Source organism: Castanea sativa, chromosome 1 (genome assembly GCF_040712315.1).
Source record: "Castanea sativa cultivar Marrone di Chiusa Pesio chromosome 1, ASM4071231v1".
Lineage (NCBI taxonomy): Eukaryota > Viridiplantae > Streptophyta > Magnoliopsida > Fagales > Fagaceae > Castanea > Castanea sativa.
The window spans coordinates 7383969-7406856 of NC_134013.1; the positions used below are offsets into that span (position 1 = coordinate 7383969).

At 33.3% G+C, this 22888-nt stretch overlaps 1 protein-coding gene, 1 long non-coding RNA gene and 2 pseudogenes across 2 annotated transcripts; 3 read left to right on the forward strand and 1 right to left on the reverse strand.

Annotated features, from left to right (window-relative positions):
- Nucleotides 1–859: 859 nt before the first annotated feature.
- On the reverse strand, nucleotides 860–1772 carry LOC142622391 (uncharacterized). The gene is made up of 3 exons (XR_012841900.1): nucleotides 1711–1772; nucleotides 1131–1202; nucleotides 860–1008 (listed from the first exon to the last, which is right to left on the reverse strand). It is a non-coding gene; the product is annotated as an uncharacterized LOC142622391 (long non-coding RNA).
- A 133-nt stretch (nucleotides 1773–1905) lies between these two features.
- Nucleotides 1906–2658, forward strand: LOC142642192 (cytochrome P450 82A3-like; annotated as a pseudogene).
- A 368-nt stretch (nucleotides 2659–3026) lies between these two features.
- On the forward strand, nucleotides 3027–4520 carry LOC142642287 (strychnine-10-hydroxylase-like; annotated as a pseudogene).
- Nucleotides 4521–14011: 9491 nt separating this feature from the next.
- LOC142642381 (uncharacterized) lies at nucleotides 14012–18815 on the forward strand. The gene is made up of 5 exons (XM_075816761.1): nucleotides 14012–14143; nucleotides 14244–14754; nucleotides 14883–15517; nucleotides 17697–17834; nucleotides 17943–18815. The coding sequence occupies exons 1-5, from the start codon at nucleotides 14012–14014 to the stop codon at nucleotides 18813–18815; spliced, it is 2289 nt and encodes a 762-aa protein (XP_075672876.1).
- The last annotated feature ends 4073 nt before the right edge of the window (nucleotides 18816–22888 follow it).

The following is a 22888-nucleotide window of genomic DNA, read 5'->3' on the forward strand; positions in this document are numbered from 1 at the left end:
CCAACAAATCAAAAGGGAATTAAGAGATTTTATGGGCCAAATTAATAGAATCTGCTGATTCTTTAGCATCCATGATGTATTAAGCTTTACCTTTTTATATCCCAAATATCCTTGCGGACCATGGCTACAAATTAAGAATACATGGTTTTTAGATAGTCTAATCATGCTATTTTTGGGAATATGTTTCCAAGTCTAATATGCATCTTAACACTTGGACCAAAAATGATAACGTAGATTTATAATGTAAAGAAAGTCGGAGAACTTAGTAGAATCTAAGTCTTTATATATATATATATATATATATATATATATATATCAATTTATTCCCCCTCAGCCTCATCTTCATCATCAAACTTTCATTAAACTTCTTTCAATTCTTCAGAGTATCAATAAAACCTAAGGGGAGAAGTGGAGGGGGGCTTACCTCACTTCTTGCCTTCTTTGTTCCATAAAGATTAGTAAGCTCTCCAAATCTGTCTGCCTTCTTTACTGCAGAAAGCTCTTCCTTTATCGGGCTTTAAGTTTTCTTATCAGCAACTTCTAACCCTCTGACTTTTGGTTCTAGTCTAAATACCTTGACAAATGCAAACATACGTTATGAGTCAATAATTACATACTACATAGATGCAAGAAACAACTAAATAGTAAAGAAAATATACAAGTAAATTCCCATCCATAACCAATTAGCAAATGTATGAATTTCCTTAACAACAATAAGTAAAATTTTCCACACTTCATCAGCAACCAAAAAAATAAAGTACATTCTCCACACTTTTTCAGCAACCAAACAACAAAACACAAATCAAATTTCCACATTTAAGTAGATACTCAAACAATAAAAAATCTAAAATTTCAACACTTTCTCGTTAACCAAACAGCTAAACTTTCACATATTTCATCAGCAACCCAATAGTAAACAACTACACATTCCACAACCCATCAGCCACCAAACAATACATAACCAAATGAGCAAATAAGCAAACTTATCCCACATCTCCATGCACAAACCTAGTTCAAGGACAGGGCAAATCATTATAATTGCAAAATTAGTTGTGACTTTGACAGATACAGGGGAAAATATGGTGAACATAAGAAAAAGTGAAAGCATGAGAATTTTCAACCGGACTTACCCCTTCAAGTGAAGCTTCTCAAGAATTGATATAGCCTCCACTGCAATGCAGGCAGCCATATTTGGTGACATCCTGTTGCAGATAGTAACAAATTAAAAGTAAAATTTTTGTAAAAGTTAACTTTATATATATATATATATATATATATAGAATAAACGAAATATATTCTTGTTTTGTTCCACATATTATTATTTGTAAGCTTAATAAGACATCCAAGCAAACACGTGTTCATTGGTAGGTAAGAGAGAGAGTTTATATCTTACGATTGACCAAAAGAATCAGATAATTAATTCAAAACATTTAAAGCTTAACAAATATAGCCTTGATAAGCACTTCCATGATCAAAGTGGCATAGCATTCTGCTCCCTCGTGAGTCAAGGACAACTTATTGGTGGAAGCACTTAACAAAATAGTCTGTAGAATTGTCCAAATTTTTATGAAACATGAACAGAAATTTATCGTCCCAAACTATACATAAAGTCCAGCTTACTTAAAATTGTCTAAATAAACTAGATTAAAAAAATAAAACAAAGAATATAAAAAATATAATTTGGTGACAAACTGCTTTTCATGACACTACCTGCTTAATCTCCATCTTAGTTATTCTTCCATCCATGTCTCTATCACACCTGCAAAAATTACAAAGGAAAAAAAAAAGTCTTTCCTGTAAGATATTGTAAAATGCCAAACTATAAATATTGTGAATAGAATCAAACTTGTTTTTTTTTTTAATTATAAAATGTATAGATTACACAATGGAGAATTTGAATGAAACGCATCAACAATAACATTGACACAGGCTCCCACTTTAGTTCTCAAAAATCATGAAGCCTTAAAGAAAGCCCAAGAAGAATTAGACACCCAAATCGGTAGAGAAAGGCAAAAAAAAATTTGGTCTATCTTCAGGCTATCCTCAAAGAAACAATGCGTTTACATCCTGCTGCACCACTCTTAGTGCCAAACAAGTCTATGGAAGACTGTACTTTAGTTGGCTACCACATCCTGGCAATCACATGGCTCCTTTTTAATCTTCCGAAACTCCAACGAGACCCAAACGTGTGGGAGGATCCTAGTGAATTTCAGCTAGAAAGGTTCCTTACAACCCACAGGCATGTTGACATTAGGGGCTAGAATTTTGAATTGATACCATTTGGTAGTGGTAGAAGAATGTGCCCTGGTATTTCATTTGCCCTACAAGTTACACAACTCACACTTGCTACCTTGTTGCATAATTTCTAAACTGCAAGCCCTTCGAATGAACCTGTGGACATGACAGAGAAAGTCGGGCTTACCAACCAGAAAGCCACCCCACTTGAAGTCCATCTCACCCCACGCCTTCATGCTCAAGTATATGCATAATTTGAGATGATATCGTTTGATAAATCAATATTTGTTATGGTATAATAATGGGCCATTTAATTTTTCATTGAGCATCTGAGAGCCCGCCATTGGAAAATTAGAAAGTAATTTATTTTTTTTTAGAAGGAATTAGAAAGTAACTTGGAAAAGTGGTCTTTGATAATTTGTCGAATTATCAAATAAAAAATTGTATTTGTCTGTGAGTTGTGTTTAAAGGATATTGTTAATAGATGCCCTCTTTTTATGAAAAAAGAAAAAAGTAATTGTTTTTTTTACCATATTTTATATTTCTAAAAAAATGGTATAAAATTTTTTAAAATACACCCGTTAACTTAAATCTTTGTTCAAACTAACTTATTTCAACTAAGAATCTCGTTGTTCAATAGTTCTGTTTGAAGAGGAAAGTTAAGATTCCAATCTCCTCTTCCACGTAATGTAGCAATTTTTTTAAAAAAAAAACTAACTCATGTACTTTAAACTTGATCTTTTTGTTAAAAATTAATATATTTTTCTAAAGACACTTTTTATCACATTTGTATGGGGTAATTAAGATTAAATTCCCTCTTCCACTTATAATGTATGTAAGTGCATAATTACACCTGGACCCAAAGACAATTACGGGCTCAGGCCCAATGAGCCTTAAACAATAAAATTTGTAGAGTGTGGGCTTGAAATTTAGGTTAGAGGTAATGAGAACTTGATAATAGGCTAAGAGTTACAAACACTTGTAAATAATAAATGATAATTGCAAATAGACCTTCTCGGACGTGAGCCGATGACTACTTCTGTATTATTTCTCTTTCTTTCTTAAAGATTACAATTCTTAATTTCTTTCTTAGTCACCGACCCCCCTTTCTTTGGCGTTCATCCCCTTAAATACTTCTTTTCCTGATACTTTATCCACGTGTTGCTCCAACCCCCTCCCTCCTAGATATTTCTTTTTTTAGTGCCTCTAAATAGTGACTAGAAGTTTCAGTTCTACTATTCAGGGGTCACTTCCCCATTAATGCGGCCAGGGAGGTAGGTGCAGAGTCTTTAATGTGGAGGTGGCAGCCTTTGCTTTTGGTATTTTTCTAACACCGGTGTACGTCGAAGGTTCAGGGTTTCCCCCTTTTAACTAACAGTCTTTCCGGAATATTGCCTTGACCTTCATAGTGAAGCTTCGAGTTCTCCTGGGTCTATCTAAGGAGAAACTTACCCTCGGATGTGTCCTCAGATCCTCGGCGTATGGGCCGATTCGCAGTACTAACAAATTCTTAACTCAAGAACAGGTCAGGCCTCCTTGCTACAGCCCAAAGGCCCATATGCTCACTTGGGTCCTTTTACTCCCCACAATGTAACAACTAAATTATATATATATATATTAATAAATAAATAAAAAAACTAGTTTATTGGTTTAAAACTAACTTATTTGCTTACATAGGCTTTTTGTCTCCTCTTTAACCAAATAATTAAGCTAGGCCAAATGCAATTTTCTTATTTTTGTACTTTTTGAGGGTCCTTATCTTAGCTGGTACAGACACAAAAACTGTAACATTAACTTTGGCTCTCTCTTTACATCTCAACAACGATAAAGTTTTAAGGAAAGTCTAACAAGAATTAGACCTCTTGGTTGGTAGAGAAAAGCTAGTAGAGGAATCGGACATGAAAATTTGGTCCATCTCCAAGCTATTATCAAAGAAACAATGCGTTTATACTTTTTATCACTCTTAATGCCGCACCAGTCCACTGAAAAGTATACTTTGGATGGCTATCATGTCCCAACAGGCACTCGACTTGTTATTAATATTCCAAATCTTCATCGAGATCCACGTGTGGTCAGATCCAAATGAATTTCAATCTGAAAGATTTCTTACACCCCACAAGGATGTTGATGTTAGGGGCCAAAATTTCGAATACTTACCATTTGATTGTGATAGAAGAGTGTGCCCTAGGATATCATTTGCACTACAAGTTATACAACTCACATTAGCTACCTTGTTGCATGCTTTTGAAATTTCAACCCCTTCAAAATGCGAACTACTAAGCTAATAAAAATGCGAACTACTAAGCCATTTCAATTTGTTACTATGTCCTTTTTTTAAGCATGGAATTGGGATCTTGTACTAAAGTTGTAGAAATGAGAGAATATCTAAATTACATATTTGTGTATTATCATTATGATATTTACAATCCAATCCGAGAACTATACATTTTCTTAAATTTTAAAAGTGCTGGCACATTTTAATATTATTCAATTAAAATGAATAAATATGAAAACATAATTATAATTATAAGGAAATTTATATGGAAGATAAAGAGTTAGTGAAATATTTAATCTCACATTGAAGAGGATAGAGACTCTTTCATTCTTTTTAATTATAATGATTAATGGGCTGATATGTATTGAATCAGATATTGTGCTAAATACGTGCACAATGGGAATGTGAAAGGAGCCAATAAAAAGTATATAAAACATAAAAATTTATAGGCTTAAAATTACATGGTTCTGAATGTATAGTCATATTTAATTATATTATTAAAAAATGAATATATTTACTCAGTACTATAAGTCATTACAAAAAAAATAAAAAATGCACCGAATTTGATCCTTTAATCATCAATTGACTTTATGTGTGTAGCCGTTTTATTATAACTAGATAATGTCCCGCACAATGTGCAGATGCTTGGTAATTTCATTTAAAAATTATTTTTATTTTTTTAAGACCCATATATAATTCTCATTTTTTATATAATATTTATAACATTCCCCATAATATTGCTGAATACTTTGAAGCTTAATTTTCTTAATTCATATTTTATAATTTTTTGTTATCTTAGAAGTAGTTTCCAACTATTGAGTGGGTTTTCTTTACTTTTATATATATATATATATATATATATATATATATATATATATATATATATATATATATATATAAGAGATTAAAATTGCGTAGTTATTAGAAATTTCTAGGAATCTATACCATATTATAAATTTAATATTTAAAGTAATAAAATAACATCTAGATAAAAGGTAGACTTTATTTCTAAAATCAAACAATTCCTCATCCGCTTCATTCTCACCACCAAATCCCAAGACTCCAATCTCAAACACTTTGTTCATAATCTAAATGAAAAAAATTATTTGTGTACCAACATAAAGAAAACGTAATCAAACAAAGAAAAATTGGATAAATATACTTCCATTTATCAATATTTAATTGCCTCTATTAGGACCTTTATATCCTTTTAAAAAAATAATTTAAAAAAAAAAAACAAAAGAGAATGCTAAAATTCAAGAAACATATAAGCCAAAATTGGGAGAACTGATCTTGTATTATTAATTTTACACATAAGGTTTGTCTCTATATTGAGAAGTAGAACACACTAATTAACTTACAATTGTATATCAAAACCGTAACAATAAATTAAATAATTTGAAAATAATCCTAACAAACCACAACAACTATAATTAATGGCACTAACAAAAGTAATAAAAAAGATGCAAGTGGATCAGTATTGCACTAGAAAGATACATGAGAAAGAACATAAAAATTATGTGAAGAACTACTTAACTGTAGCTTTAATGGAGGAAACTAACAATATTATTGTAGACTGTACACCATTTGCACACTATTCTTGTTGCAACTAAACTTGAGGTTGCAACTAAAGCTAAGATAATCTTGATTCAAAAAAAAAAAAAAAACTCCAAAATAATCATCATTTTTTACTTTTATGGTTGAGCTCATACCAGTTACACTAAATAGTAGTAAAAAAATTACAAAGAAACCAAGAAATTATGAAGGCTAAAACATAATAAAAAAGCACCTAACATATGGCATCAAAGTTTTTTAATGTTAGCTGTATATAAAGTAGTAGAGGTGCTATAGGTGAAAATGGTAAGTGGAAATATAAAAAAAAAATTTGCATTGTGAGAGAGGGGAAAGTCTTGAAGCAATGTGTAAAGTCTATATTTTTAGGCTGGCAACCATGAAAAATTGTAACTGTTAGAACTTAGTTTTTCTAGTTGTTTAGTCTAGAAATATTAAGTTAAATAAGACAAATGAAGTTGTTAGGTTCTAAAACTTTAGAACAATTGGCAAACCGCGTAAGCACAAACTTGTCTAAATATAGATCTTAGAGTCTATAGAATTTATTAGACAATGCTTAAGGTGCTGCAAGTCAGAATACAAGAAAAAGGAAGCTGCAGGTTCAAGAATTCAAAACATGCTAGGTTCGACCAATCGAGAATCACATCTGCAAAATTTTAATTTCGGCCCAAGAGTCCATAAGCCCATTAAGTGATTAGGGTTTTAGATCTATTTCACATAGTATATAAAGAAAACCCTAAGACACGTTTTTTAGAGACTTTGGAAGTGCTCTTATGAGATCTGAAAGGTATTATGACTTGCTCTTTCAAAGTCACTACCGAAAATCATTCTCACACCATTAAAACCGGTAGTTCTGATATTTCTGCAACAAGATCAACATCTGCTGATGATCTAAACCTTCAAGGGTGGTCTTGGAGTCACAACCTAAAAAGTTTGTGTTGCTAAATCTTTGAATGGGATCTCAAAGTCACAAGTGTCGATACTTATTCAGTGCAAATCCAAGAAAGAAGGAGTCTGTGAATTCAGAGCTTGCATGTAGTCGTGTCAGTAAGTTACAACTGGAGGTAGCAATAGATGTAGGGTTAAATCTTATTATAAAAATTTCAATTCTCTTATAGTGGATTTGCTTTACCTTCAAAATAGCTAGGTTAAATCCTCCACGGGTTTTTACCTTGAAACGGTTCATTTCATTGGTTTTCCTATGTGATCATATCGTTGTATTATTTACTTTTCCTCTACTATGCATGATATGATCTATTACTGTTTAACCAAGATCTCATAATTAACCTAAATAAACACTTGGCTAATTCATTAAGTTAAACAATCTGTTATAAGAGGTCTAAACAAATAAATAGAAGTTCTACAAAGACAAAGACTCAAGAAATCAGAAAAAAATAAGTGTAGAAAAGAATCACTTATCTCGACTAATCAAGATTCGTGCTAGATTTCAGGTCTTGCTTTTTTTCTCAGCAACATGAGGTAGTAGTAGATTTAAGGTTAAGCCTATTGTACAAACTTCTATTCCATTAGTGAAATGTTGCATTGAGGATTTTTTAGGTTAAATCTTCTCTAGGTTTTTTTTTTTTTAATTTGAAATCACAGTTTCAAAAGTTTTCCTAGGTCATCATTCTTGGTGTTCATGTGATTTGTGAATGTTTGATATTTGTTTAAATCAGATCTACAGCATAATTTATCTAACTAATTATTTGGTTAAAATTTGATAAAATATGACTCAATTGGGGTCTAAACCTAACACAATGAACCCAAGAACATAAAGAGTCCTTATCTTTTAAAATTTAATTAGTCCTTATCTCTAACGTGGCACTTAAGAAATGTCCTGATACAACAATTCTAAGAAAATAACGAGTTCTTATCTTTGAATCTTAATTAGTCCTTATCTTTGATTTGGCACTTGAGTAAAGAATTTATGTGAAAAAAATTCCTTGTCAAAGAGAGCTCCACATGACAATGCTTACAATGTTTGAGTTGTCTTTTAAAGTATGTGATGTCATATGCATATGATGTTTGAGTTGTCTTAAATACTATTAGCAATGCTTATCTAAATATAAATCACCTTGTTTTGAACAGTGAACACAAAAACACATTGCATAATTCTACTCGAGAAGACATAACCCAAATACAACAACAAGATTTTTCCAAGTGGTTCAAAGAACGTGTAAGATATTTTGAATTTTATCACACACTAAATACTATTAAACATTTGTATAGTTTGATCATTGCTCATTACTAATTAATGTCACATGTTGTATTTCATTATAGATAAATATTGAAAGTTAACGAGTCATCAGAAGTTACAAAACAATTATGGTCATTAGCAAATGATCCTAAGCTACTAGTGAAAGAGTACACAGTTTGTATGTTCAATGATGCAAGGTTCCATACAAGTAACCTAGACAATCATCTTGTAACTCAAAATAGCGGTGTATCTATCGAAGGGGATCATGAGGGAGTAATGCACGACTTCTATGGCCATGTGTGCAAAATTTTGAAATTAAAATAGATGTTTCACCATAAAGTTGTTTTGTTCCCGTGTGAATGATACAATAATGGTACCAATGGTTGAAGGAGAACGATAAGAACCAACGCATACTACATAAGCATTAACGTCTCGGTGGTATCAAAATGACCATTTTATACTACCTAGTTAAGCAAAACAAGTATTCTACATTCATGATACCAAATTGGGTGAACCTTGGCAAGTTGTGCAATACATCCAACATAAAGGCGTGTTTGATTCCTTGGAAGTCGGGGATGGAGAATCCAATGACAATACAATAGCTAATGATGCATTCCAACAAGAAGTAATTGTTGATGTTGTCCCTATCAATGTTGAAGATAATGTTTAATATTGTATGGGTAATGTTGAAGCTGAGATTGTTTCTAAAGGTGGAACTTTAAGAGACGCTAATCAAAATGAAGAGCATGGCATACCTGATCTTGATCTTGATATGAATTATGATATGTAGAGTTCATAACAATTGTCTTAAACTTTTGTACTTGTCTTGATCTTGACTTTGTTTATTAATGTGGATTATGATATGTAGAGTTCATAACGATTGTCTTAAAGTTTTTAATGGTCTTGATCTTGAAATGAATAATGATGTAAATTATAATGAGTCATCTAAGTAGCAATTGTCTTAAAGTTTTGTGCTTGTCTTTATCATGACTTTTTTTATTAATGTGCAATACATCCAACATAGAGGCGTGTTTGATGTCCTGGAAGTCGGGGATGGAGAATCCAATGACAATACAAAAGCTAATGATGCAATCCAACAAGAAGCAATTGTTGATGTTGTCTCTATCAATGTTAAAGATAATGTTCAATATTGTATGGGTGAAGTTGAAGTTGAGGTTGTTCCTGAAGGTGGAACTTCAAGAGACGCTAATCAAAATGAAAAGTACGACATACTTGATCTTGATCTTGATATGGATTATGATATGTAGAGTTCATAAAAACAATCTTAAAGTTTTGTGTTTGTCTTGTCTTGTTCTTAACTTTGTTTATTAATGTGGATTATGATATGTAGAGTTCATAACAATTATCTTAAAGTTTTTAATGGTCTTGATCTTGAAATGGATAATGATGTGGATTATGATGAGTCATCTAAGTAGCAATTGTCTTAAAGTTTCGTGCTTGTCTTGATCATGACTTTCTTTATCAATGTGAATTATAATATGTAGAATTCATAACAATTGTCTTAAAGTTTTTAATGGTCTTAATCTTGAAATGGATAATAATGTGGATTATGATGCATCATCTAAGTAGTAATTGTCTTAAAGTTTTGTATTTGTCTTGATCTTGATATGGATATTGATTTGGATTCATCTAACTAGCAATTGTCTTAAAGTTTTTTACTTATCTTGATCTTGATTTGAATTATGATAGGTAAAGTTAGTAGCAATTGTCTTAAAGTTTTGTACTTCTCTTGAACTTGATATAGATATTGATGTGGATTATGCTATGTAAAGTTGGTAGCAATTGTCTTAAAGTTTACACAATTGCTATGGATATCTTAAAGCTTTGTACTTATCTTGAACATGATATGAATATTGATGTGAATTATGATGTGTGGATTATGTTTGTAACAATTGTGTTAAAGTTTTGTCCTTGTCTTGATCTTGATATGGATAAAGATGTGAATTATGATATATAATGTTAGTAGCAATTGTACTTATCTCTCATGTCAATACATAGTTCCAAAAAATGACCAAAAAGGCCAAAGATACTCATAATATACCAAAATATGAGATGGCAAGATTGGTTAGAATGAAGCATAACCAAGAGAGAATCGATGCTTTGGGGTTGAAGCATTTGTCAACTTCTCTAAAAGACTCTTCTCAGCCCAATTGTGCAAATGGGAAAAAAAATAGAGCTAGACTTGTGGTAAATGACGATGATTATGTACCACTTATTGGTGAAAATGACAATGATAATGAGTCATTTAATTTATATTGGTTTGTTTAGATTTTTATTTTTGTTTTTGGTTATGGATATTCTCATTTCTTTATTGATTTTTTGTTAGATTCTAAGACCTTAAGGACTAATGTATTAGAACTTCAATGTGTATTGTGTTGGCAAACCATGATCAAAACATAGAGTCTACGTTTAGGCTTACTCAAAGTATGTTTTTATTGTAAAGTTGGAATCGAGTGATTGTAGAAATTAGTGGACAAGATCTGTAAGGCTCGATCAATCGAAAATTAGATTCGATTGATCGAGAACTGTGCAAAATTTTCAACTCAGCCCAAGCCCGTTTGACTTGTAGGGTTTTCTGTTTTACTTCTCATATAAAAAGAAAAATCCTAGGTACGTTTTAGAGGTTTTTGATGTGCTATGTGTTGAATCTCTTATGAAATCTAGAGGTGTTTACCTTCATACACACTTAGGGTAATCAAGATCAAGATTGATGTCAAGAGCTTAGTGATCGCTTCAGTTGCTGCATAAAGAACTTAACGAAGATCTGAAATCTTTAAGTGAAGTCTCAAAGTCACAAGTAGGAGAACTTGTGGTTGCAGTGGATCAAAGGAAAGAAGTAGTCTGTGGACTCAGAGCTGTCACGTGGTCGTAGTAGTAAGTTTTCTACTCGAGATAGCAATAGGATGTTAGTGGTCTAAGTTCTATTGTACAAACTTCAATTCTTTCATAGTGGATCTGTTTTACCTTAAGGATAGCTAGGTTAAATCCTCCCAAGGTTTTTTATCGATTTGGTTTTCCTGGGTCATCAGATCTTTGTGTTCTTTATTTTTTCCACATTATATTTATTTTACACATCTTGGTTTAACCTAGTGTTAATTAACAAACTTGTTAATCAACTTGGCTTAATATTAGGTTAATCATATTGTGTTAAGCGGTCTAAAACTTTACATTTTTGTTCCAACCTTTGAAGATTTTAGCTTTCAAAATACTTGCATTAGGAGCAAAAATTCTGTCTCCAGTGATTATCGGGCTCCCAGTCAAGTGTTGCAAAACTTAAAGGCATATTTGTCATGGAATTAGCCAATACCAAAAAATCCTATCACCAAACATGAAATTGTATACTATAAACAATTTTTTTCTCTATATGCATGATCCTAGTCATTAAGATCATTGGCTACTTATTGAGTTGTTGAGCCAAGATAATTCCTTCTTTTATTTCAAATCTTTGGGAATAGCAAGCAGATTGAAATTGTATTGGAATGGTGTGTAAATAAATTTTAGGATTGTATTATAACATGTTAGACATTTAGGGTCATTGTAACTCTTGGAATTCAAAGAAATTTGTGGATTTTATTTTTAGTTAGAAAATGATTTCATTAGAAGGTTTTTGAGTCCTTGTAAACATACCAGAGCATTTCCATTGGGTAATGCAAAATTTACCAGGTAGCAAACAAAACCCTTAAAAACAACACATTTATTACCATAGCAAACAGTACATATAGCGTGGTGCATCTAATATATTAGCGTTGGTGTTTTGTTTTTTGTTTTTTAAATATGTTCATTTAATTAATGGGATAAATTGAAAAATAAAGAATGGGATAAGGGGTAAGTTTTATTAAAGTGATAATATAAAATAAATAAAATGTATAATGGTGATGCAAATTACATATATTTTTTAAGAAGCCAATGGGAATGATCTAAGGTGAAATATATTATAGATGTGCAATCCTTGTCACATATCAAACTCATGATATCATTAGTTGGTGTAAAATATATAAAATGTATAATGGTGATGCAAATTACATATATTTTTTAAGAAGCCAATGGGAATGATTTAAGGTGAAATATTATAGATGTGCAATCCTTGTCACATATCAAACTCATGATATCATTAGTCGGTTTGGAGCATCACAAGATGATTGACAATCTCGATGGCTAGGGATATTTTCAAGAAATTTCAACCCTTGCCGAGAGATTTCTTAAGTTGACCACATGGAGAAAGGGACCTCCGAGGGAAAGGACAAAAAAAAATTCATTTAATAGATAGTCAAGACATGTGCCCATTTTTTAATATGTATGGCGTCCAGTCCAATTCACTTTCACACTAGAAGCAAACTAAACTTTCTTTTTTTTTGAAAGTGAAATCATCCATTATGCATTCAGTAAAATTAAATCTTGGTACATAGCTTTCAAAGCAACTGGAGGAACATCTTTCATCCAGTACAAAACCTCATTTAAGGTACTAGCATATCTAGCTAAAACATGAGCTACCCTATTACAATCCCTCTTAACCCAATTGAAAGAGACCCTTCTAATCCCACGGGTGAGCCATTGAATATCTTCCACCACATGCCCACAAGCTGACAGATCCGGACTAGAGGAAGAAAGAGCTCTCATAACATTTATGCTATCACCTTCAATAATTAGCTCAACAAAACCCGTATCAATTGCAAACTCCACTGCTTTTCTACATGCCAAGGTTTCTGCTTCTTCACTGCTTGAAACAGGTGGTCTAATAGCAGATAGCGCTGCCATTACATCCCCATGTTCATTTCTGATTACAGCCCCAAAACCAAACCGGCCTCTCTCCCTAAATATGGCAACATCAAATTTTAGTTTGAAGAAAGGGGAAGGTGGTGGCTACCACACATTTCCATCCATCTCCCTCGGTATGACAGCAATTTGCTCTTGCACCTATGCATTCTCTGTTGGAGTATGTGTGTTTCAAACTCTTAAACTATGCTTGTGTCCCACATTGGTTAGAGATGAGTTCTCATGTAGATTTATAAAGCATAGAACCTCTTAAGTGGTAGATTGAAATAAAATGGGCTAAGGGTTAGAGTTAGGCATGGGTTGGACTTAAGCTTGTCTCCATCTCTCTTGGGCCTCATTCTTTTTCCCTTTCTTTTGCTTTAGCCCATTTTAGTTCTGCCCGTTGGGCATTAATTATACAACCCGTTGGGGCATTTATTGTGCTGCCTATTGGTGCAACCCAGCCCTCCCATCAAATAGTTTAAAAACCCTACAAAACACACTATTCAATACATATATCTTCTCATCTTCTCCAGCCGTAGCTCTCTGCCTCTCTGTTCTGTTCTTTTTTTTTTTTTTTGGCTGCACAGAAATTTTTTGCACATAAATTTTTAGCACAGAAATTTCAGCTTCATTTTTCTTAAGGAAAGGAAAGGCAAGTAAGGTTGTTCCTAGTTCTTCTTGCTTGAGTGTGTGATCAACTTGAAGAAATTACTATAGTCTAATCTTGGGGGGTTGTTCGGTCAAGAGAGCCATTCACACCGAGTTCTACTCCGGGTGGCACGAATCAACCTTTAAAGACCGCATTTTGCGTGATTCTATAGTATGTGATATCTTTCTAACTCTATCTATTTATTTTTGTCATTGCTAAATTTTTAGGGTTTGTATTGTTGAATCAAAACTTGTTTATTTAGCCATATTTTCCAACAATTTTAAAGGTTGATTTTTGTGCTTTAAAAATGAAGAAACAAGTTGTTGATTCTCTTAAGGTCATTTCAGAAATTACAAAGCTTGAGGCTTTTGATGGAAATAATTTTAAGCGTTGGAAAGAAAGGGTTTTGCCCATGTTGGAATTTACCGAAATTGATCGGGTTCTTTATGAGCCTAAACCCAAAGATGATCCTAAAATTATAGCAAAGTGGAAAAAAAAAATTATGTGTTCATAGTATTAAGTGTGGTTTATCTAACAAGTTGTTTGATAATTATTATCATTTTACTTGTGCTAAAGATTTATGGGATGAACTTAATGGTCGTTATGGGTTTGAGGATGAGGGTGCTAAAAAGTTTGCTACGGCTAAATTTATGTCATTTCAAATGGTTGAGGAAAAAAGTGTTTCTAGCCAAATTGAAGATTTTCAAAAATTAGTATCCAACTTAGCTAAAGAGGTTGATGTCTTACCCGTTAGGTTTGTGGCTCATGGCCTTGTGTTTAAGTTGCCAGACTCTTGGAAAGAGTATAAACACCGGTATAGCCACCATAGAATCTATTTGAATCTTCAACAAACTATCGTTGATATTCAAATTGAAGAAACAAATAGGATGCCAGAAAAGGTTTCTAGAGCTAAGGAATTTACTTCCAAGGCTAATGTTGTAGAGGGAGGACCCTCTAGACCTCCACAACATAATAAGAAACATGATTTCAAAGGAAAAGGAAAATTTCATAATAAAAATGGCTCAATTCCTCAAATCCAAAAGAAAAAGGGTAATTGTTTTATTTGTGGCAAAGTAGGTCATTATGCGGCAACGTGTAGGGCAATAGGCAACTTCAACAACAATAAAAACAACAACAAAGGCTCTAATCAAATAAGGTAAATGTGGTGCAAACCGAAGAGATCATTGCGGCGGTGGTGTGTGAGGCACACTTGGTGACAAAAGTGAAGGGATGGGTAGTTGACTCAGCCTGCACAAGACACATTGGTGCATTCAAAGAGGAGTTTAGTTCCTACACTCCTATGGCGAAAGGCACCGTATGTGTCTATGTTGGGGACAATAGGTCCGTGCCGGTGAGTGGTAAAGGGAAGGTACTCTTGAAGCTAACTTCCGGTAAAACTCTTTCACTCAATAATGTCCTTCATGTGCCTCACTTTCAACACAATCTCATTTCGGTACATTTACTTGGTAAGGCCGGTATTAAAGTTTTATTTGATGATGGCATAGTTATCTTACCTAAGAATGAAGTCTTTGTTGGTAAGGGCTATGATGATGAAGGTCTTTTTGTACTTAATGTTGATCAAGTTATTACTGAAAGTGGTTCATCTTCTTGTGCTTACTTAGTTGATTCCATTGATGTTTGGCATGGTAGACTTGGACATGTTAATCTTGGCTATATAAAGAAAATGAAAGAATGTGGAATTATTAAATCACTAAGTGAAGCAAATATGGACAAATGTGAAATTTGTGCCGAAACTAAAATCACCAAGAAACCTTGTAAATCCATAACAAGAGAAACCGAGCTTCTTGGATTGGTGCATAGTGACTTGGGTGATTTAGAACACACCATGACTAGAGGTGGTAAAAGATTTTATGTGATCTTTGTTGATGACCACTCTAGATTCACTAAACTTTATTTAGGCGAAAATGTACTTTTGGTCCCTACATTTTGGTCCCAAAATTGATTTCGTTACAAATATCGTCCCTAAAAAAGGAAAATCGTTTTTAAAATAGTCCCTGCCGTTAACTCACTAACAGAAACTTCCTACGTGGCAGACGGAATGACTTGTTTGCTGACGTGGCGATGACGTGGCTATTAAAATATAATTAAAAATAATTATTTGGCAATTTTAAAATAACACATCAGCATTTTAATATTTTTAACAATGCCACGTCAGAAAATTTATATAAAAAGAAATTAAATTTAAAAAAAACCTTAAATCTAATTTAATTAAAGAAATTATAACTTATCATTATTAATTTTCAAACATTACAACTTGTTCTTTGTTCTTTGTGTTCTTCCCAATCAAACCCAGATACAAAGAACTCAAACCCAGATTACATGAACACAAACCCAGCAACCACTAACTCAAACCCAGATCACAACAACAAACAAAAATCACAAATAGAGATCAAACACAACGAAACCCAGATCACAACTCAAACAAAACCCAGATCACATCCCAAACGAAAATCAAGATCCCAAACGAAAATCAAAACCTAAACAAAACCCAGACTCCAAAATTTTCCCATTCTTTTCACGGCATCAAGATCCCATGGCCTCCATGATTAAAACCTCGAAGATTAGCCTCTTGATCTGCTCGCCGTTGGTCAATATTGGGTGTAAGGTTTTGAGCGGAGATGAGATTATGAGATTTGAGAGTTTGGGGTCATCTTGGCTTCACAACCACTAATCTAGGCTCCAATACCGAATCGATGACTGGGGTTTCATCGGTGACTGGGGTTTCGTCGGTGACTAGGGTTTCGTACAACGGAGCCATACTGAATCAGCGGACCTTCACGGTGGGTTTTCTTTCTTTGACGGCAGCGGCGACCTCACTGAGTCTTGAACGACTTTGACGACGGCGACCTCATCACTAGATTAGAGAGAGTTTGGGTCTAAGAGATTTCGTCGAGGGTGAAGAGAGAAAGAGAGAATTAGAGATAGAGAGAGTTTAGAGATGAGATTAAAAGAAAAAGTAAAAGAAAAAGAAAAAGAATTAAAAGGATAATTACATTTGTTTTATTAAAAATAGGGGTTGCTACGATCAATTTTTTTGTTTTAATTATTTAAGTTTTTTTTAATTTAATTTTTTTTTATATAAATTTTCTGATGTGGCATTGTTTAAAATATTAAAATGCTGACGTGTTATTTTAAAATTGCCAAATAATTATTTTTAATAATATTTTAATAGCCACGTCATCGCCACGTCAGCAAACAAGTCATTCCATCTGCCACGTAGGAAGTTTCTGTTAATGAGTTGATGGCAGGGACTATTTTAAAAACGATTTTCTTTTTTTAGGGACGATATTTGTAACGAAATCAATTTTGGGACCAAAATAGAAATTGACCCAAAATGCAGGGACCAAAAGTGCATTTTTGCCCTTTATTTACTAAGAACCAAAGATGAAGCTTTGGAGATGTTTATAAAGTATAAAAGTGAAGTTGAGAACCAAAAGAATAAAAGAATTAAAAGACTTAGAACTGATAGAGGTGGTGAATATGAGTCTAATCCTTTTAAGGAATTTTGTGAACAAAATGGCATAATACATGAGGTAACTCCACCTTATTCATCGGAATCTAATGGAATAGCCGAAAGGAAAAATAGAACTTTTAAAGAGATGATGAATGCTATGCTTATTAGTTCCAGGCTATCTTCCAACATGTGGGGGGAGGCCATTCTTTCGGCTTGCCATATTCAAAATAAGGTACCTCATAAGAAAACTAGTAAAACTCATTATGAACTTTGGGAAGAGCGTAAGCCTAACTTGGAATACCTCAAAGTGTGGGGGTGCTTGGCTAAGGTCATGCTACCCGAGCCTAAAAGGAGAAAGCTTGGTTCTAGAACATGTGATTGTATGTTTATTGGTTATGTTTGCAATAGTTCATGCTATAGATTTCTTGTCATCAAAAGTGATATATTAGAATCATACACTATTATTGAATCCGAAAATGTCATATTCTTTGAGCATGTGTTTCCTTTGAAAAATAAGGAAAAAGTATTGGATGATTCTATTGAAATTTCTAATGACTTTGTTGATGATGTGCAAGAAATAATAAGGAGCAAGCGAGCTAGGAAGGAAAAGGATTACGGTAACGATTTCCTTGCCTATGTTGTTGAAGATGAACCTGTAAGTTACTATGATGCAATTAAATCCATAGATGCACCTTTTTGGTTGGAAGCAATTAATAATGAATTATAATCTATTATGTCTAATCATACTTGGGAATTAGTTAAGCTTCCACCCAAAGTTAAACCTATTAGTTGCAAATGGGTGTTTAAAAGGAAATTAAAACCGGATGGTACAATTGATAAGTTTAAAGCTCGCTTAATAGCCAAGGGCTATAAGCAAAAACATAATGTGGATTATTTTGATACTTATTCTCCGGTTACTAGAATTGCATCTATTAGAATTTTATCTGACATTGCTTCTATTTACAAACTTATAGTACATCAAATGGATGTTAAAACTGCTTTTCTAAATGGTGATTTAGAAGAAGAGATTTATATGGAGCAACCTGAGGGTTTTGTAGTTCTTGGACAAGAACATAAAGTTTGTAAGTTGGTTAAATCTTTATATGGTTTAAAACAAGCACCTAAACAATGGCATGAAAAGTTTGATAATGTTATGCCTACACATGGGTATGTGATCAATGGTGCCGATAAATGCATATATAGCAAGTTTATTAATAATGAAGGTGTTATTATATGTTTATATGTTGATGACTTACTTATATTTGGAACTAGCCTTGATGTTGTGCATGATGCTAAACACTTTCTTACCTCTAATTTTGACATGAAAGATTTGGGTGAGGCAAATATAATCTTGGGCATCAAGATCCTTAGGGATAATGATTGCATTACACTATCACAATCTCACTATGTAGAGAAAATTCTTAAAAAGTTTGAACACTTTGATATGTCACCTATGTCTACTCCTTTTGACTCAAAGGTTCACTTGTTTAAAAATCGTGGTGATAGTGTTTCACAAGATAAATATGCACAAATCATTGGTAGTTTGATGTTTTTGACAAACTATACTCGCCCTGATATTGCATATGTTGTTCGTAGATTGAGTAGATATACTCATAATTCTAGTATTGAACATTGAGATGTAATATCTAGACTGTTGAGATATTTAAAGGGTACTTTTGATTATGGTTTATCATATTGTGGTTATCTAGTTATATTAGAAAGATATTGTGATGCTAATTGAATTTCTGATACAAATGAGGTAAAGTTCACTAGTGGATATGTGTTCACACTAGCTGGAGGGGCTGTCTCTTGGAAATCATCCAAGCAGACTTACATAGCGAGATCCACCATGGAATCAGAGTTAGTAGCCTTAGAAAAGGCTTGGTCCAAAGCCGAGTGGCTTAGGAGTTTATTAATTGATATACCATTGTATACTAACTCTATTGCCTCTATTTGCATGCATTGTGATTGTCAGGCTGCCATAGCACGTGCTAAGAAACAAAATCTATAATGGGAAAAGTCGACATATCCAATGGAGGCACAATATTGTGAGGCAGCTCATTGATAATGGTGTAATGTCCTTGGATTTTGTAAGGTCAGAAAGGAATTTGGCCGATCCTTTGACCAAGCCACTAGCAAGAAGGCTGGTGAGTGAGACATCGAGGGGGATAGGACTGATACCCAAATTATGACACTATGGTCAATGCCCAACCTCTATGATGGGTGATTCCACGTAAGGGGTTAAATGGGTAGAGGTCATTTGTGGTCCATATGGGGACTGTCAATTTTATGTGTTCCGCTATCTCATTGAGGAGATTAGTGATGAGTCCATCCCTATGGTATGAGACAGTACTAAGTTGCAGATTGTTGGAGGTTGAGCTCTAGCTCTTAATGGATCCATAGTCCCTACCTGTTGGGATGGGGTGTATTGTACACACTCTTGATGGATGTCACCTATGTAGGAGTGGAAGTTGTGCCGCTTCCTATGAGACTTGGGTAGGTCTCTAGAGCTCTCATGAAACCCAGTAGCGCATGGCCTGTATAAGGCGCCAACCCGCTTATGGAACAACCTTAGTAAAGAAAAGTATGTGGGTGGTAAGTTTGGTTATCTAATAGCTTGGTTAAAAGAGTCTAACTCTACCATTGCCTAGTAGTTCCTACTTATTTATCCTAAGTATGGTTAAAACCTTATGGTACCATATTGATGCATGTCTTCTTGAGTTTATTGTCTTTCCTAGTTTAGTGTTTGTAACATGTGGGGGATTGTTGGAGTATGTGTGTTTCAAACTCTTAAACTATGTTTGTGTCCCACATTGGTTAGAGATGAGTTTTCATGTAGGTTTATAAAGCATAGAACCTCTTAAGTGGTAGATTGAAAGAAAATGGGCTAAGGGTTAGAGTTAGGCATGGTTGGACTTAAGCTTGTCTCCATCTCTCTTAGGCCTCATTCTTTTTCCCTTTCTTTTGCTTTAGCCCATTTTAGTTCTGCCCGTTGGGCATTAATTATACAGCCCGTTGGGGCATTTATTGTGCTGCCCGTTGGTGCAACCCAGCCCTCCCATCAAATAGTTTATAAACCCTACAAAACACACTATTCAATACATATATTTTCTCATTTTCTCCAGCCGTAGCTCTCTGCCTCTCTATTCTGTTCTGTTCTTTTTTCTTTTTTTTTTGGCTGCACAGAAATTTTTTGCACATAAATTTTTAGCACAGAAATTTCAGCTTCATTTTTCTTAAGGAAAGGAAAGGCGAGTAAGGTTGTTCCTAGTTCTTCTTGCTTGAGTGTGTGATCAACTTGAAGAAATTACTATAGTCTAATCTTGGGGGGGTTGTTCGGCCAAGAGAGCCATTCACACCGAGTTCTACTTCGGGTGGCACGAATCAACCTTTAAAGACAATGCATTTTGTGTGATTCTATAGTTTGTGAGATCTTTCTAACTCTATCTATTTATTTTTGTCATTGCTAAATTTTTAGGGTTTGTATTATTGAATCAAAACTTGTTTATTTAGCCATATTTTCCAACATTCTCCACCAACCATTCTGCAGCTCTTGTATTCAACCATCTAGGATCCTTAATCTTCCCACCATGCAGTACACTATTCCTTTGGTTCCATAACATCCAGGCCTACACCATGAAAAGCTCCATTTCATTTGGTTCCAACCTGTTCATTAAACACTCAAAAAGCTGCACTAAATCCTACTGGCCGAGTGAACATTTCTGCAGCTTGGTGTGACTTCCAGCCCACACATCTTGTGCAGCAGGGCATTCCCACAACACGTGCACCTCAGTCTCAGGGGCTTGCAAGCAGATCAGACAATTTGTTTCCGCAATTAACTTTCGCTTTGCTAAATTGTATCGAGTTGGCAAATTTCCAACACAAGCTCTCCATCCGAAGATTTTGACCTTGTTAGGAATTTTCATCTTCCATAAAGTCTTCCACACCTTAACTTGTGAAAAAAATTAAATACTTAATTTGTGAAAAAATACTTAATTTCCAAACTTAAATACTTAATTTGTGAAAAAATTATCAAATTCGTGACATCCTGTCAAAAGTGGAATTCATCAACAAAGTCAAATTTTTCCTGCTACATTTTGCTTTTATTTGCCTGCTACATTTGAAGAATGAGAGTATGAGACAAGTTTCAGTGCTTCACCTAATGAATATTTTATCCATATTCATTTCAAGTGGTGATCACGTAAAATGGATATTTGGTCCAAGACATGTGCCCATTTTTAAATATTAGTTACGGCAGTAGGTCTAAGGCACGTTCTTGCTGTGGAAAAAAAAAATACTGTAGTAATTAATTAATGTGAAAAAATACTTAATTTCCAAACTTAAATACTTAATTTGTGAAAAAATTATCAAATTCGTGACATCCAGTCAAAAGTGGAATTCATCAACAAAGTCAAATTTTTCCTGCTACATTTTGCTTTTATTTGCCTGCTACATTTGAAGAATGAGAGTATGAGACGTGTTTCAGTGCTTCACCTAATGAATATTTTATCCATATTCATTTTAAGCGGTGATCACGTAAAATGGATATTTGGTCCAAGACATGTGCCCATTTTTAAAAGAAAATAGTACAAATGGAAGAGAATCAAACAAACAAACAAACAAAAATACTGTAGCTACTGTAACTACAATGCCACTTGAACAAACCAAAGTAGCACTATAGCAACTGTTCAAAACTTGAGAGGAAAAAATGGCTCACTGTACCAAAAGGGGCACTGTAGAGACCTTGCCTCTTTTTATATAGTTAGTAGAAAAAAAGAGTACAAATCGATGATTAAAAAAAAGTACATATTGAACAAATTAACTATCTCGTAAAAAAAAAAAACAAAATTACAATAGTTTTTACACATTCACCTAAGAAGTGTCATAATATTTTCACAAAATATTTATTTTTAGTTGTAGTTGGTCACAACTTCATATTTTATTATTTTATTTTGACTTATAAAAAATTAATACCTCAATAACTGTAAAAATATTGTGAAATTTATTATATCAGTATAACAATATATATATATATATATATATATATATATATATATATATAAGGAAAAAAGAGTACAAACAGAAGACTAAAAAAAAAGGTGTGGAGCTACTGTAGCTACAGTGCCGATGGGCTCTGTAACTACTGTTCAAAAAAAAAAAAACAGAGCGGCTAACCAAACCAAAATAGCACTGTATCCCTTTTTATATAGTTAATAGATGTATGGCATCCAGCCCAACTCACTTTCACATTAGAAGCAAACAAACTTTTTTTTTTTTAACAATTAGAAGCAAACAAACTTAATTTGTGAAAAAATGATTAAATTCGTGACATCCAGTGAAAAGTGGAATTCAACAAAGTCAGATTTTTCTTGTTACATACCGTCAGGGTCGGTTCAGAATCTATTTATTTTATTAAAATTAAAAATGAATTTAATAAATATAAAAATAAAAATTAATTGAAATAGTAGATTAGAACTCATAAATAATATAAAAAAATATAATAAAACTTATAAATAGTATCAAAACTAAACTAAATAATAGAATAGATTGACAAAATTAATCAGATTAAGCGGACACCGATAGTATGAGACGTGTTTAAGTGCTTCACCTAATGAATATTTTATCCATATTCATCTTAAGTGGTGATCACGCAAAATGGATATTTGGTCCAATAAATTGTTAATAAATACATGGACAATTACGTACCCA